Genomic DNA, 14,780 nt, shown 5'->3' with positions numbered 1-14,780 from the left:
GGTATTATGCTGAGCCGTAACCCGTAACTACCAAAAAACTGGAGTCAGCATCTCTCTGTCCAAGTGCACAGCTGGAGGGACCTCCACAGCACTGCCTTCCAAACCTCCTGCACGAGGTAAGACTCAATATTCATCTAACAATACAGAAATAGGTTTGCGGTCTGGTTGACCTTGCACGTTGTCCGCGTCATTTCTTCCTGTCCTCAATAAGTCAAAGTGATTTAATGCTTCTTTTGTGCACGTTTGTATCAACGCATTATAATTGAATTGAATATAATTTAAAATGCACCTAGGCTACACAGTTATTGATATTATTCGGATATTTTGCTGTTGCATGGTGTCCTACCTTTCCATGGACGCATGTCTTTGAGGACCAATAGCCTCTGATGTAGCCATAGTAACAGGTGGCTGCCTGTATCCCCATTATTATCCCCTCCCCTCTCTCCATCCCTTCTACAGTAACCTGACTAACCTCCGTTCCGTTTCTGTAACTAAGTACTAAGCAGCAGCAGCAAGTGAATCTATGATAGCCCTTCTAATGGGACATTTGAACGAAGAGTAATTTTAATGCCTCTCTGTTTTCTTATTTCCCATTCCCGCCATAGACTGAAGCTGGGACGGTAGCCCTCCATGCCAAATCTAAGAGACAAAATCCACTATGCGTTTCTCCTGCCAGGTCTGCTTTCTTGCCACATGATGGGGCTGGAACTATCAAAGTGTAAAAATGCATCTGACATAATTTCCATTGGGAGCAGAGACTGCTAGGACAGCGAGCATGCATCGCCCTCAACGGAGGAGGCTGCAGCACCATCGAATTCTGTTCTTCGCCTCAAGTGTGGTGTTATGTTGCATCTACACACTGACGCTCAAGGTCAGGCTCTCGGAGCCAAGGGCAGGGGCACCGGGCCTCCCTTCTGGATCGTGGGAGGGCAACGATGTTCTGAAGGTAGATGTACGGGAGTTAACGGGGCCAAACGCAACAGAGGACACAGTCCGTTTACAGAAAAGCACCCACGCTCCCATAGTAGTAATCGTCAACAGGACGGGTATTCAAGAGTGCATCTATGTGGAGCCCGAAACGCCAAGACCTCTCCCAACAGAACCGCCAACATCTACCACAGTTTCCCCGCATCCCACCGTCCACAGGAAGGCCGAGTACCCGGTGGACCTCTTCTCTGTTGAGCAGCGGCAAGAAGGCTGGGTGATCCTGCACATCGTCGGTATGGTCTATATGTTCGTAGCGCTGGCCATCGTCTGTGATGAATTCTTCGTGCCCTCCCTGGGGGTCATCACCAACAAGCTGGAGATATCCGATGATGTTGCCGGGGCCACCTTCATGGCGGCCGGAGGGTCTGCGCCCGAGCTCTTCACTTCCCTGATCGGCGTCTTCATCTCACACAGCAACGTGGGCATCGGCACCATCGTGGGCTCGGCCGTCTTCAACATCCTGTTCGTCATCGGTATGTGTGCCATCTTCTCCAGAGAGGTGCTGCGCCTGACCTGGTGGCCACTGTTCCGCGACGTGTCCTTCTACATTCTGGACCTGGTGATGCTCATCGCCTTCTTCTTGGACAACACCATCATGTGGTGGGAGAGCGTCATGCTGGTGCTGGGCTACATCACCTATGTCAGCTTCATGAAGTATAACATCCAGATCGAGCAGGCGGTCAAGACGCAGCTCAACAGGCACATGAGCGTCGTCAAGGTTTGGTCAGAGAAGGTCAGTGATGCATGTGTACATTTGGGAGTCTTAGTTCTGTTGAGCACAGGGGGGGGGAAATGTCATTTCTGAGACATTTTGGGGTTGACCTTTTTGGGTCAGGCAGTCAGTGTGCAACCATACAGGCAGGTCCTGACTCTTGACACAGCGTCATGGGTTCAGCAACTGACTTGTGCACAAGTCACATCTTGTGTGCTCCACAGAGAGCAGATCTCCAGCAGCTTTTGCTTTTAAAACGAGCTTGTGTGTCTTCTTAATTGATTCAGTGCTTGAACTAGTGTTGTTGGAATGGGCAGCATCTATAGCAGTGCTTTCTCTTGTTAGTAGGCTGCGGATGTGTAAAACTCCTGGCATGTGCATGCTGTAGATCACCTTCACTTGTATTTTGCTTTTGATTAGATCACTTTAGTTGTCTCTCTCTCGCTCTCGCTCTCGTTCTCTCTCTCTCTCTCTCTCTCTCTCTCTCTCTCTCTCTCGTCCCGCGCAGTGCTGCAATCTCGCCGCTATCAACCGATACAGCAACAGCTGGACACTGACAAAAACATTATGTCCACAAAGCATTTGCTAACGAGGTTGTTTTTGCATTTTTGTATCCACATTATTTTCTACCCTTTTGTCATTGCAGTGGAGACTATCTGCAACTCAAATACAGTGAAAGGAGGGACAATGATTTGTCCATCTGAGCCCTTGAGCAGGTGATAGAGGGCCTTTATTTGTGTGGAATCCTTTGATGGTGTGAACAGAGGAGATCGCAGGTGTCGGACACAGCGTAACTGCGCCGAGGCACTAAGTTATGTACTGTAAACGTCACTGTCGTAGAACAGATATGATTGTATGGATGTCTATTTTACAAAAGCTCTTTTTAACAGAGAACTTTTAACAGAGGTTAGATTGCTTAGACCAGTGGTTCTGAACTGGCTTTGCATTAGACACAAGTTTTTTTACATTTCAGTCGGGACCTGAAACAACACAATATTATGTGGTAATTAAGTTTGTTTAAGTTTGTATTAAGTTGTTTGTTTCACCCTTGTCCGAAAGTTTACGTTTTTTTAACACTGGCCTAGACTATCCATTTTCAGTGCACCGTTCTGCAGCTGATAGACAATGGCTTAGCATAATAATGGCATGCTAAATTAGGACTCAGTATGCAGACCATCACCACCAGCATCACCAGCATGTTGTGCAATTAGTCATACACAGATCCTCACATCCTCCTGCAATAACACCTTGAGTGTGTGGAAGCATGGCTCCGCATAAAGCAGACTGCCTGAGTCAATTAAACGTGGTCTCTATTACTAGAATATAAGTATCCTTCAAACCCTACTTGCATGTTAGACTCTCTCATTTTATTTCATTTGAGTGAATTTAAATCATTGATTTGATTTGGGTTCTAATTATTTAAATTCAGGACATGTTCTGTCGTGATGAATAGGACATTTTTGCTTCCTAGTACAGGAGAGGTTAGAATGAGAAGACACATAGAATTTGAACCCATGATGTCACAAGTGGCTTTGTTCTGTAAGTATGCAGTTTGCATACTGGCTGATCCATCAGAACAGCAGTGGGCAACTTTGATGATGGAGAGGGCCACTATATTTCCAGACTCACTCCAGAGGGCCACATTGCATATACTGTCACTCCGTATTTTAACTTTTTTCGCCATTCTGTGTCACACAGAAGTAGCAAAAAATAGCCGATCTACAAGCTCAAAACGCGTCGCAGTTTTGAGCTTGTAGATCTGCTATTTTTGCTATTTTTGAATTGGAATCCTGAAAAGGAACATTTTTATTTCATTTCAAATGCATTTAGTTATACTTATGTTAACTTTATGAACTTAGATACAAATAGTCATAGTAGTCATTAGTAGTTAGTAGTCATTAACCGAACCAAAATAAGTTTTACTCTTATGTACCTGTACACAAGATGTAACAATAAAGTACAACCTTGAACCTTGAACCTTAAGCTACTAATATAGACTGAAGTAAATAAAGCGGGTCATGTTTGCATGTTTGGAATTGTAACAGCTGAAATCGATAATAAATCAGTATTAACCTGTGGGCCGCATTAAGTGAAGGTGGGGGCCGCATGTGGCCCCCGGGCCGCCAGTTGCCCTATATGCATCAGAACAACACGCATCTACTGTAACTTTGAGCTCCTTGCTGTGTGTCAGCATAATGTGTGCGCGTCGCTCAGTTATTAGAAGTATAATTCATAATTCCTTTGCAGGACAGTGAAGTACCACCCCCTCCGCCTCCACCTCCTCCTCCTGCTCCTCCTCCCGCTCCTGAAGCTAAACCTGAATGGAAGGCTATACTGGGGCCAGCGTTGGCAGAGAGCAGCTCATGTAAACAGGTATTGGCAGGAGCCGAAGAGGACGGAGGACGATTCAGGGTACAAAACCAACATTTCACAAACATTGTAATTATTTTGATTGCCAGTAGTTTAGCAACAATAGATTTATGAATTTATGAATGTATATTTTTTCCAATAAACAATACAACAAAAATACATACACGTCTCATACACATCTGTATTCTGAAAGTTAAGTCTCATTAATACCACTGTGTGACAAATTATCAATTAAGCTTATTTGTTGTCTGGGGGCACAGGTTAAAACTAAACTGTGTCTGTATGTCCATCTATAGCTGCATCCTGTCCTACAGCGGTCGGGCAGCTCCCTCCACAACACCTCCTTGAGGAGTACCATCTTCCAACTCATGATACACACCCTGGACCCACTAAGAGAAGGTAGTGCTGCTGCTATTTCTACTTCTACTACTACTATATTACTTCTGCTACTTCTACTACTGCTTATTCTAAACTAACAATAATAACTATGATAACTTTATGTGCACAGGAAGAAAACAACAACCTTACATTGAAATAATAGGCCGGTTTTACTAAAAAGTGTGGAGACCCTGATGGCAATGTCCAATTCCAACTAGAAGTCTGAAAAGCGGCTGCAGTGCCCAGTGTATCACATGTTGAGAGTGTTACATTTACAGCAAGGCAGCAAGTTTTCTTAAGTAAACTAAAATCTTTATTATTATATTTTTTTTTTATAGCTTTCTTAACACTGACAAAGTTGCATGTCTGTGAACGTCTTTCAGGGAAGAAATAGTATGAAGGAAAAGCTCTGTTCTTGTGTAATTCAGTACTGTGTAAATGACACATATAACAATATTTAGCAGAAATATATTTTGTGTCATTTATCTGAATGTCAATTTCATGCTGCCCTAGAATTATGGCTGAAGGATCACTTTCACCTGGTGCTTGGCTGGTCTCAAAGCTGTGATCTTAGATCATTACTCATCAATATGTATTATTATTATTTATTTTTTTACCTTTTCCACACAGAACCAGGAGATAACATGCATACAAACTGGCTCAATAGCACCCCGTGCCAAACAGGACAATGTGGTATTGCAGGTGAAAGTTCTTTATAAGCCAGAGAGAAGTTAGTTGGAATGAGTATTTCTGAGGCTTGATTTAGGCTCAAACCTTTTGAAAAACGTTTGAGGGACATAAACAATATGATATTAAATATTATTATTATTTTTGAAATTCATGGTGTAGAATCCTTTAAATCAGTTTGCTAGTTTGAATGTATAATAGATATATTGCTCTACCAACAAAATGATAATGCTGTCAATGTATACCATAGCGTGCAGTATCATGGTGCAGTGTCCTTCAGTGTCCTCACGCTAGCTGACTTGTCCCCCTTTCAGCACCTCGCCTCCCCTCCAGCACTTGCATGGGCTGATCCTTAATCAGCTTTTCAATACACACTAAGGGTGACTGGACTGTTAGAACAATCTCTTAATGATTACAGGACAGTCTCTCTGACATTGGTGGTTATGAGCAGCAGTGACTCAGGCTGTCTGGGAATTGCTTTAGGTGTGTGAATGTGTGTGTGATTGGGTAGGGTTGTCCGATATTGGCTTTTTTACCGATAACCGATGTACCGATATTGTCCAACTCTTAATTACCGATACCGATATCAACCGATACCGATATATGCGGGGATTATTGTGATTAGGGTAAGCTCAAATTTCATATCACACACACCATATACAGTAAGAACTCCTGTAACTTATTTATAAAGCAAAACAATTTTTTTTTTTTTTTTTTTTTTCAAAAACCGATACCGATATTTTCCCGATATCCATTTTTCTGCTAATATCGGGAGGCCGATAATATCGGACATCCCTATGATTGGGTGAATGTGCAATACGTTGTAAAAAGCTCTTTGGAGAAAGGTGCTATATAAATGCAGGCAAGGTTGAAGAAGAGAGCTGGCAGCCAAACAGCCAAACTGCCCTGAACACTGGAGCCTCTGGTCAATGGTACATATTGAACAGGAGTGAAAAGGTAGAAATTCCAAGGGCTCTTGGTGCGCTCAAAAACGGCATGATTCATGGATACATTTTTTTCTTGTCCAATTGTCCCCAAAAATGAGAGGTCAAGGCAATCCTTTGACTAGACAAACTCGAGCACATTTTCTTGTCATTTCCACTCTAGATACAGCCTTTAGAAGGGGCTGTGAAAGGCCTGGCCCTAGGAGAGCCACACGAGGTAAGAGGGTCAGCAAAATGGCACCTCACTGTCACTGTTCTTGTGGTGGGTCTCACTCTTATTACAATTGGCTACAGCATAGAAGCATATGGTCATAGAATACATATCATAAGTGTAAATATAATCCCAGTTGCAATGTTGATTTTGACAGCTAATTTTGATTTAGTTTTAGTCATAGTCTTTTGAATAAAATTACATTTAGTTTTAGTCATATTTTAGTCATCTGAAATGTTTTAGTTTTAGTCTAGTTTTAGTCGACTAAATATCATAAGATTATAGTCAACTAAATCTACAGTTGATTTAGTTGACTATACTGTATTTTGGCGGTGCCTTGATGGCATCGTAATGGCTGATTTTACACTTGGTTGCATGCTGAAAATAGCCGATCTACAAGCTCACAACGCGTCGCAGCGTGACATGTTGTGAGCTTGTAGATCTGCTATTTTCAGTGTGCAACACCCGAGCGCAACCAAACATAACATGACTTGTCTTTTAGTTCTACTGGATCTCTTCTCCACTAGTCCCTCACTAACATTTTAGTCTGTTTTTTATTTATTTATATTGTCAATATATTTTAGTCTTAGTTCTAGTCATCGTAGCTTAGTTTTTATTTAGTTTTTATTTCTTTTTTGTCAGTGAAAAAAACAGACATTGTTTGTCATAGTTTTAATCGACGAAATCAACACTGCCCAGTTGTAACTTTTCTGTGCATTTCTGCTAATCAGAAACATCCTTTAATGGTGATGTCAGAGATGAGGTGTCGGTACAGAGGAAAGGTAAGATGAATATCGTGGATATGTACCTGCACCTGTGTCTCCCCTTGCATGGCAAGTCTGCTTGTGTCCGAAGGTGAATTTACTGACTGCCATATTTGTGGATTAGAGATGTGTGCGGTGGCTGTCCTGGTGTCATAATGACGTGAAGCTCTCATGTATTTTGTTTGTGACGTGGCTTGCATGGTTGCACAGAGGCAGCGATGTACAGTATATGTCCCAAACTGTAGAGTAACTGTCTCGGTTTATAAACGAGAAACACACTTACAGAAAGTTTACATCAGAGAGCTCCTTCTCTCGCTTGCAGTGAGGAATAAAGTGAAGCCACTGAACTCGCCCATCAGAGGGAAATTGGAGAACACGTCACGGAATCATCAGTCCAAAGGTGAGTTTGTACTGTATGCTTAGGTGCAACCCCGGCCCTCTGCTAAGAATTTGCATGCTTCATCATTTACGGCCTTTGTTTAAAAACAGGAAAACATATTTGCATTTTTGTGAATGCAGTGTATAAAGGGTTTTGTTTTGTTAATAAGAATAAAAAAACAAGTCGAATTCAAGTCAGAGACGTGGATGTGTGCCAGCCAGGCCTGAGTTATTCTTGGTTGTGCATCGTGTCCCACTACGACGCGTCATGAGCTTGTAGATCTGTTATTTTATGGTGCACGACACGGCGCACGACCAAGTATAAATCAGATTGTTGTGATTGATGTCGTCAGAGAGATAGCTGAAGAGGCTGGAGAGGATGTACTTCACAATCAGAGGCCCCTCAGTGTGTGCCACTGTGTGCAGACAGAGTAATGAGGTGCTTCAGCGTTAGGCCTGATTATTTTTTGTCGCACACTGGGGGCACAGGGAGTCTGGAGTGGCCTCCAGTACAGCCCATCTCAATCAGTCCCAGGATTACCATGTAGATGGGAAACGATGGTTGTGCCTGAGAGCCTGAGTGTGTGTGTGTGTGTGTGTGTGTGTGTGTGTGTGTGTGTGTGTGTGTGTGTGTGTGTGTGTGTGTGTGTGTGTGTGTGTGTGTGTGTGTGTGTGTGTGTGTGTGTGTGTGTGTGTGTGTGTGTGTGTGTGTGTGTGTGTGTGTGTGTGTGTGTGTGCGCGTGCGCGTGCGTGCGTGTGTCATGCATATGCATAAGAGTGTGTGCTCTAATACCATGTAGTAGCACATGGTCTATGACACTGGCGGTTATTACAGGCCATAAATAAAATTGTATCTGCAACTAAGTGTTTATTTCCATGAAAAATCTGAGTGTAAAAAGAAAAATTCATGTCATCTGCTTTTTCCATTCAGCAAGTACCCTCAAGCCAGCGCCCAAAGCAGAACATGCCAACGCTATCAGCGGACAAGCGGGTACTACAGCTGAGCCCTCAACCTCACAGGACCTCAAAATTGAGGACATGGCTGAGAGAAGCCCAGAGCAGCCAGACGCAACCAAGGTAAACAGAGACGTAAGTAAGTACTGTAGCCTTGGCAACCAACGCTTCCTGAGCCATGTGGCCCCATAGTTCAGGGGCCTATCTCCTGTTTCCGTAACGTGAGGCAGCTTGATGTAAGTACAGTACATTATGATGCTAGTATGTCGCATGCAGGGACCTAACTACATATACCTAACTACATATCCAACCCTTGATACTGATTGATTTAATAGTCTTCGGTATGACTCGGCCGGGGATTGAACCCGACCTCCCAGTCTCAAGGCGGACACTCAAACCAGAAGGCCACCGAGCTGGTTTCACATCATCATTTTATATTTTCTTGTAGGCCTAACCCGCTTATAGAGACCTGTAGCATGAATCAACTTTCTGCAGCCAGATGAAATCATCATTTCTTGAAAGAGTATAGAGCTTGAATATGGCCAGTTGTCAGAAAACGTGATCACTTATGGTGGGCCAGAAGACTGTATGGGCATTTTCATTTTCTATACAGGGCACAATTTACTATTACAAAAAAGCAAACATACAGAAGCACAAGTAGACAAATATATTCATAAAATAAATGATTGGTAGTTACTTTGTAATGATTGCACAAGACCCTTTCCACAGGTTTCTACTATATTATATTATGTACTATTCAAATAGGTCTGATTGTGCTGCTTTTCAGCAGTCATTCCTGAAAGATCGTCTGGTATAGCATGCAGGATGGCATTGTTAACATTCTGTGTGATGTCTTTATTAATGTTGCTATAGACTGTATCACACTAATGGCCACCAAAACCTTCCATTTGTGTTCTTGCCATGCCCTTGTCAACTCATGTGCGTCATTCGCAAATCCACTACTTGTGCATCACTTCTTGTTGGAGTTCTGCTTGTCACTTCATTGTATGCAGTGTGATTAAAGTAAACACAAGCAGAGGATCAATCTGGTGCATCTGTGATCATGAATTTTTTTTTTTTGCCATCTCAACACATCATCTTCGATCAAAGTAGATAAGGGTCTAACTAGGGCTTCTTCTGGGAAAATGAATGCATCCTTCCTTCTATGGTTGGGTGAGAAGTTCCCTTCCCCTTAATTTCCTTCATTTCTCCTGCTGTTCCACTCTTCACTAGGAGGGGGAGGAGGGAGGAGAAGGAATGGCCGGAGCATATGGCTCGGGAAGCAGTGACAATGACGGGAGCAGTGATGAGGACGAGAGCAGCGAGGAAGAGGATGCCGCAGATGATTCTGATGATAAAGAGGAAGGACAAGGAGACAGGGAGGAGGAGACGGAGGAGCCTCTGTCTTTGGAGTGGCCAGAGGGCAGACTCAAGCAGGCCGCCTATCTCATTCTGCTCCCTATAGTGTTCCCACTGTGGCTCACCGTGCCTGATGTCCGCAACCCGGTGAGTAGAAATACATACGACCCATTCAATCCGGGAACGCATCTGTGTCACTTTAGATTTCTTTTGGCAATTCAAAAATAGCAGATCTACAAGCTCATGAGCTTGTAGATCTGGTAAAAAAAAGAAAATGTTAGGATTTAGAAGACATTTGTAGAACCCCCAGAATCAAAGATTTGAGTTTAACATTTTCGCTTTAAAAAACATATCTATCACACACATTTTCACGATTAAAAATAAATAAATAGTAGATCTACAAGCTTGTATCGCGGCACTCAGTGCTGCGCTATGAGCTTGTACATCTGCTATTTTTGAATAGCCCAAAGTATAAAATAATGGTTATAGCTAAAAAAATAAATAAATCTAAAATGACACAGTATGTGTTCCCGTATTGGATGGGTTAAGAGATACAATAGAACAGTGGTTCTCAAACATTTTAATTTCAAGGACCTCCATAACTCTGAGTGTATAAAATGGACCAATTCCATTTTATACTTTCAGAGATATGTAAGGATCCATTTGGAACCCCCTCAAGGAACCCAGAGGTTCCCCACTTTGAGAACCCCTGCAATAGAATAACATTAAACTTTTATCCCTACAGGGATAATTTAGCCACATACAGCAGCCAAGTAGCAGAACAGTGATACAGAGTAAAGATGAGATATGATGTCGAAATAAATTGTAATGTAAATCATTATGTACTGTATACAGAAGGAATCTATGGCATCATGCAATAGATTGACTTTAAGATCATTTAGGATAGACCCTCATTTACAGGTACTGAGCTAGACCAGAAAGCACATATTGAATGTATATATTATGTTCGACTGTCTTATGGTCTCTAGGCTTCTACAAAGTACTCTGCCATTACGTTCATCGGCTCCATTCTGTGGATCGCAATATTCTCCTATCTGATGGTTTGGTGGGCCCATCAGGTCAGTTGGTACTTCACACTTCTGTAAGCTAACAGTATGATATGGCTAGGAAAGTATATTATGTATTTATGTATTTCATTTCAATGTAACAGCTACAGTATAGTGTTATGATTTATGATTCTCAGTATAATAACTTAAAGGTAGGGTAAGTGATTTGCAATTATTCAAATAATTGCAAAATGGGTCTATATTCTGATAGTGCTCGTTACTATAGAGTGTCCTGTCCATATAAAGAGTCTCCATGTCTCTCCAGCTTTTTATAAAATAGAAAATGCATTTTCGTTTCTGTTTCATTTCCAATTTTATCCAATCAGGATAGAGAACTCAATCAGGATATAGATTAAACAAGTGAAATTGGAAGTGATGACACTAAGAAATGAGCTGACAAAATTGGAACTGGAACACTATAAATATCAAGCTTAAAAATGGGTACTTTCTCCTGATTGGCTGAGATTTTGACACCTACCAGAAAATGCATTTTCTGTTTATTAAAGAGCTGGAGAGACATGGAAACTCCTGTTTCTGAACAAACACTCTATAGCAATGATTACTATCAGAATATAGTGCTTTAACCTTTTAACAAAATACTTTTTGTTTTAACCCAAAAATATCACTTGCACTACCTTTAAGAATACAAACTCTTCCACAAGCACGTCATTTTTTCTAAATCCCATAGACTTTTTGTCAAGGGAACCAGGAAGATGCTAAATTTCTCCTTTCACCTACAAAAACACATCATACCTGGACTGCTGTATTAACACTGGACTGCTGTATTTTTTCAGTGTGGTTAATCTCACTGTTTGTGGCTTGTAGGTGGGTGAGACAATAGGCATCTCAGAGGAGATCATGGGTCTGACCATACTGGCAGCAGGAACATCCATTCCTGACCTCATCACCAGCGTGATTGTTGCCCGGAAAGGGATGGGTGACATGGCTGTGTCCAGCTCTGTAGGGAGTAACATCTTTGACATCACCATTGGGTAAGTGACTTCATCCATCATCCAGATTAACCACATTCAACATGGTGTCCCTATTTTGGGCATGTCATTCTAGGCAAAAATGTAATTATTTTTCATAAGAATTACATTTTTTTAAAATAGTGTAAATAGCAGATCTACAAGCTCACAACACATTGCATTGCAACATGCTGTGAGCTTATAGATCATCTATTTTCGCTATTCATAGTACTGTATGACAAAATATATGTACATAAGCAGTTCACTTAGGTTGAGTGAGTATGACAGTGAATCATTGCTCAAGCACACTTTGCTAGAGTGGTACAGTCATGAGAACCACTAGGCCAACCTGCAATGGACTGTTCATATCGGATTCTCTATTCAGGATCGTTGGGTTTTCGCATGAATGAAAAGAGGTCGTGGCTCAGTGAGTTGGTTTAACTACCTCTCTCATAATAGTCTCAGTCACAATTTAATTAAAGATTTCTTTTAGGCAATTTCTTCTCAGTTATTGAGTAGAAATGGCCTTTTTAACACTTCGTCTGCCAGAGTTATTTCAGATTTTTTGCTGTTGTCTGCCAGAGATTTTTCATTGAAATTTAAAAAGTACTCAGGAGCCGAGATACATCATTTTTAGGTGTTTAAGTTAACAAGGAAGTGGATGGGAGTCTTTTCCTTCGAAAAATCATATCTCCTTGGTCTTTGGGTCAAATTGAAAAAAAAAAAAAAAAAAAATGTTTTTCTTTTTTTCAATATTTTTTCAGTATTTTCAATAGAACGCGTTTATGCGTGATTGGCGGCCAAGTGCGCTATTTAATAGATCGCATTTATGCGTGATTGGCAGTAATTGAGTTCTTAATATAACCTTTAGCACCCCATCTTAAATCCAATTACCTAAAAGTAAGGATTTGAAGATAATACATGCACACCCAATTGCTCTCTTTTATTTAATTAATCTTGTATTATTTCCTTAATTATCCAGTGAATTATTTCATACTTTAAAGGGACAGTTCACCCAAAAAACTTTTTTTCTATCGATTAGTCAACCGATGGAGACTTGAGTTCATAGATATTCTTTTGTTTTTGTTGCATTCCTAAGCCAATAATTTGATGACCAGCAGACTGGTACAATATATCTATGAATTCAAGTCTCCCCTTTAATGTATGTGCGCATATTATGCGATGCGATGCGGCCTTTTTGAAAAAACGTTACCCCCGCATAATTATGCGCCATTTTGCTGATTATGCGGTAAATTCTGCGAAATTCTCGCATAAACGCATTTTTCTGGAGGGTCTAATCATTAAAGATTTGTGTTAAGATTCAAACGTATATATATTTTTAAATCACTTTTCTTTGGTCCACATTTTTTTCAAATAGCAGATCTTCAGGCTCACAACAACATGTCACAATGTGAATAGAGCAGGGCAAGTGGCCACAGCCAATCAGCGGCCAGGGCATTAGCCAGCGAATCAATGGCAGGAACAGGCTGTCAATTTGCCACAGGTGTCGGTCAGTCAGTCAGTCCATTTGACAATTAACAGGCTTCAGTCTCCACCTCTCACCAACTCTCCGCCTCAGAACAAAGGCAATACAAAATATTACCAAAAATACAAATACTAAATAATACAACGCCAAAAAATATAAATACAGAAATAAACAAATGCAGAATAAAATACGGCTGGCCTTAACACCAACCTTTTTGATGTTTTTTTTTACATGGCCTGTGTGGCTTTTCACCCTGCCCCTCTCTTCCATCTTGTCTGTCCGGTCACCAATGCCATTCATATAGCCTGCCAGTTCCGTGGCTCATGTACTCGCTGCTCAACGGCGGCGCGTCGATTGCCGTCAGCTCCAACGGCCTGTTCTGCGCCATCGTGCTCCTCTTCCTCATGCTCCTCTTCGTCATCGTGTCCATCGCTGTCTGCCGCTGGAGGATGAGCCGCCTGCTGGGGTTCACCATGTTCCTGCTCTACTTTGTGTTCCTGGTCCTCAGCGTCCTGCTGGAGGACAGAGTGCTCACCTGTCCCATCTCCATTTAAGCAGGGGTGAGGACATGCTAGTATACCCCAGAGCCGTATAAGAGAGTTATGACGCTAGCGTTGACTCCCATTGTAAGAATGGAATGCGGAAGTGCTCTGTCTATCCCAATGAGATAGTTCCAATGTTTGGAACTATACTGTGGTGGAAAAAGTACTCAAATCTTTACTTAAGTAAAAGTACCAATACTGCAATATAGAAATACTCTGTTACAAATAAAAGTCCAGAATTCAAAATGTACTTGAGTTAAAGTACAAAAGTATTGGCATCAAAATGTTACTTTTGGTACTTAAAGTACCAAAAGTAAAAGTACTAAAATATTTGAAAATAGCAGATCTACAAGCTCACAACATCGGCCATTTTCAAATAGCCTATGTATAAAATAGGGCTAAAGTGGTTAATGTATGTTTTCATAATATAGTAATTTATATCTGAAAAGTAACTAGTAACTAAAGTTTTCAAATAATTGTAGTGGAGTTAAAGTACAGCATTTGCCTCTGAGATGTAGTGGAGTAAAAGTATTGGAAATTGGAAATACTCAAGTAAAGTACAAATACCTCAAAATTGTACTTAAGTACAGTACTTAAGTAAATGTGCTTAGTTACTTTACACCACTGGAACTATAGCAGCCCTTGCGGCGAGATCAAAGCGTGACGTTACTCTCTCTTCTACACTGGTATACCCCATGTATACCCCAAGCCAATCTGGGAACCCATCGTCCAAAAAAAAGGAAAAACAGCGCCCTCTGCTGTTTTTGTTTTACCTTTTGATTTGAATCTGTTCTTGAGAGATTAACCAAGCTGGAAAGAACACACTTGCTACATGTGTCTTAAAAAAATGACCACTTACAAATGGAACCAAATGGACCCTTGTTATGAGTCCATTTGGTTCCATTTGTACACTCGCAAGAGTTAGAGACAATTGAAAGGGCCCTATCTTGTGCACCGCCTTACCCCTTATCCC

At 41.4% G+C, this 14,780-nt stretch overlaps 1 protein-coding gene across 1 annotated transcript; it reads left to right on the top strand.

Moving 5' to 3' along the window:
- Positions 1 to 775: 775 nt before the first annotated feature.
- On the top strand, positions 776 to 13,819 carry LOC311042816 (sodium/potassium/calcium exchanger 1-like; the record flags this gene model as incomplete). Its single annotated transcript, XM_084053837.1, has 11 exons — positions 776 to 1,720; positions 3,947 to 4,111; positions 4,366 to 4,468; positions 6,242 to 6,295; positions 7,021 to 7,071; positions 7,376 to 7,453; positions 8,363 to 8,508; positions 9,619 to 9,891; positions 10,734 to 10,823; positions 11,637 to 11,803; positions 13,570 to 13,819. 11 exons carry the CDS (start codon positions 776 to 778, stop codon positions 13,817 to 13,819), a joined length of 2,322 nt encoding a protein of 773 aa, XP_083909963.1.
- Positions 13,820 to 14,780: the final 961 nt, after the last annotated feature.

The sequence above is a fragment of the Gymnoscopelus microlampas genome, assembly GCF_963454915.1.
Source record: "Gymnoscopelus microlampas genome assembly, chromosome: 1".
Taxonomy (NCBI): Eukaryota; Metazoa; Chordata; class Actinopteri; order Myctophiformes; family Myctophidae; genus Gymnoscopelus; species Gymnoscopelus microlampas.
Note: the sequence above shows the minus strand (reverse complement) of the source record. Positions and strands in the feature narration are given on the sequence as shown.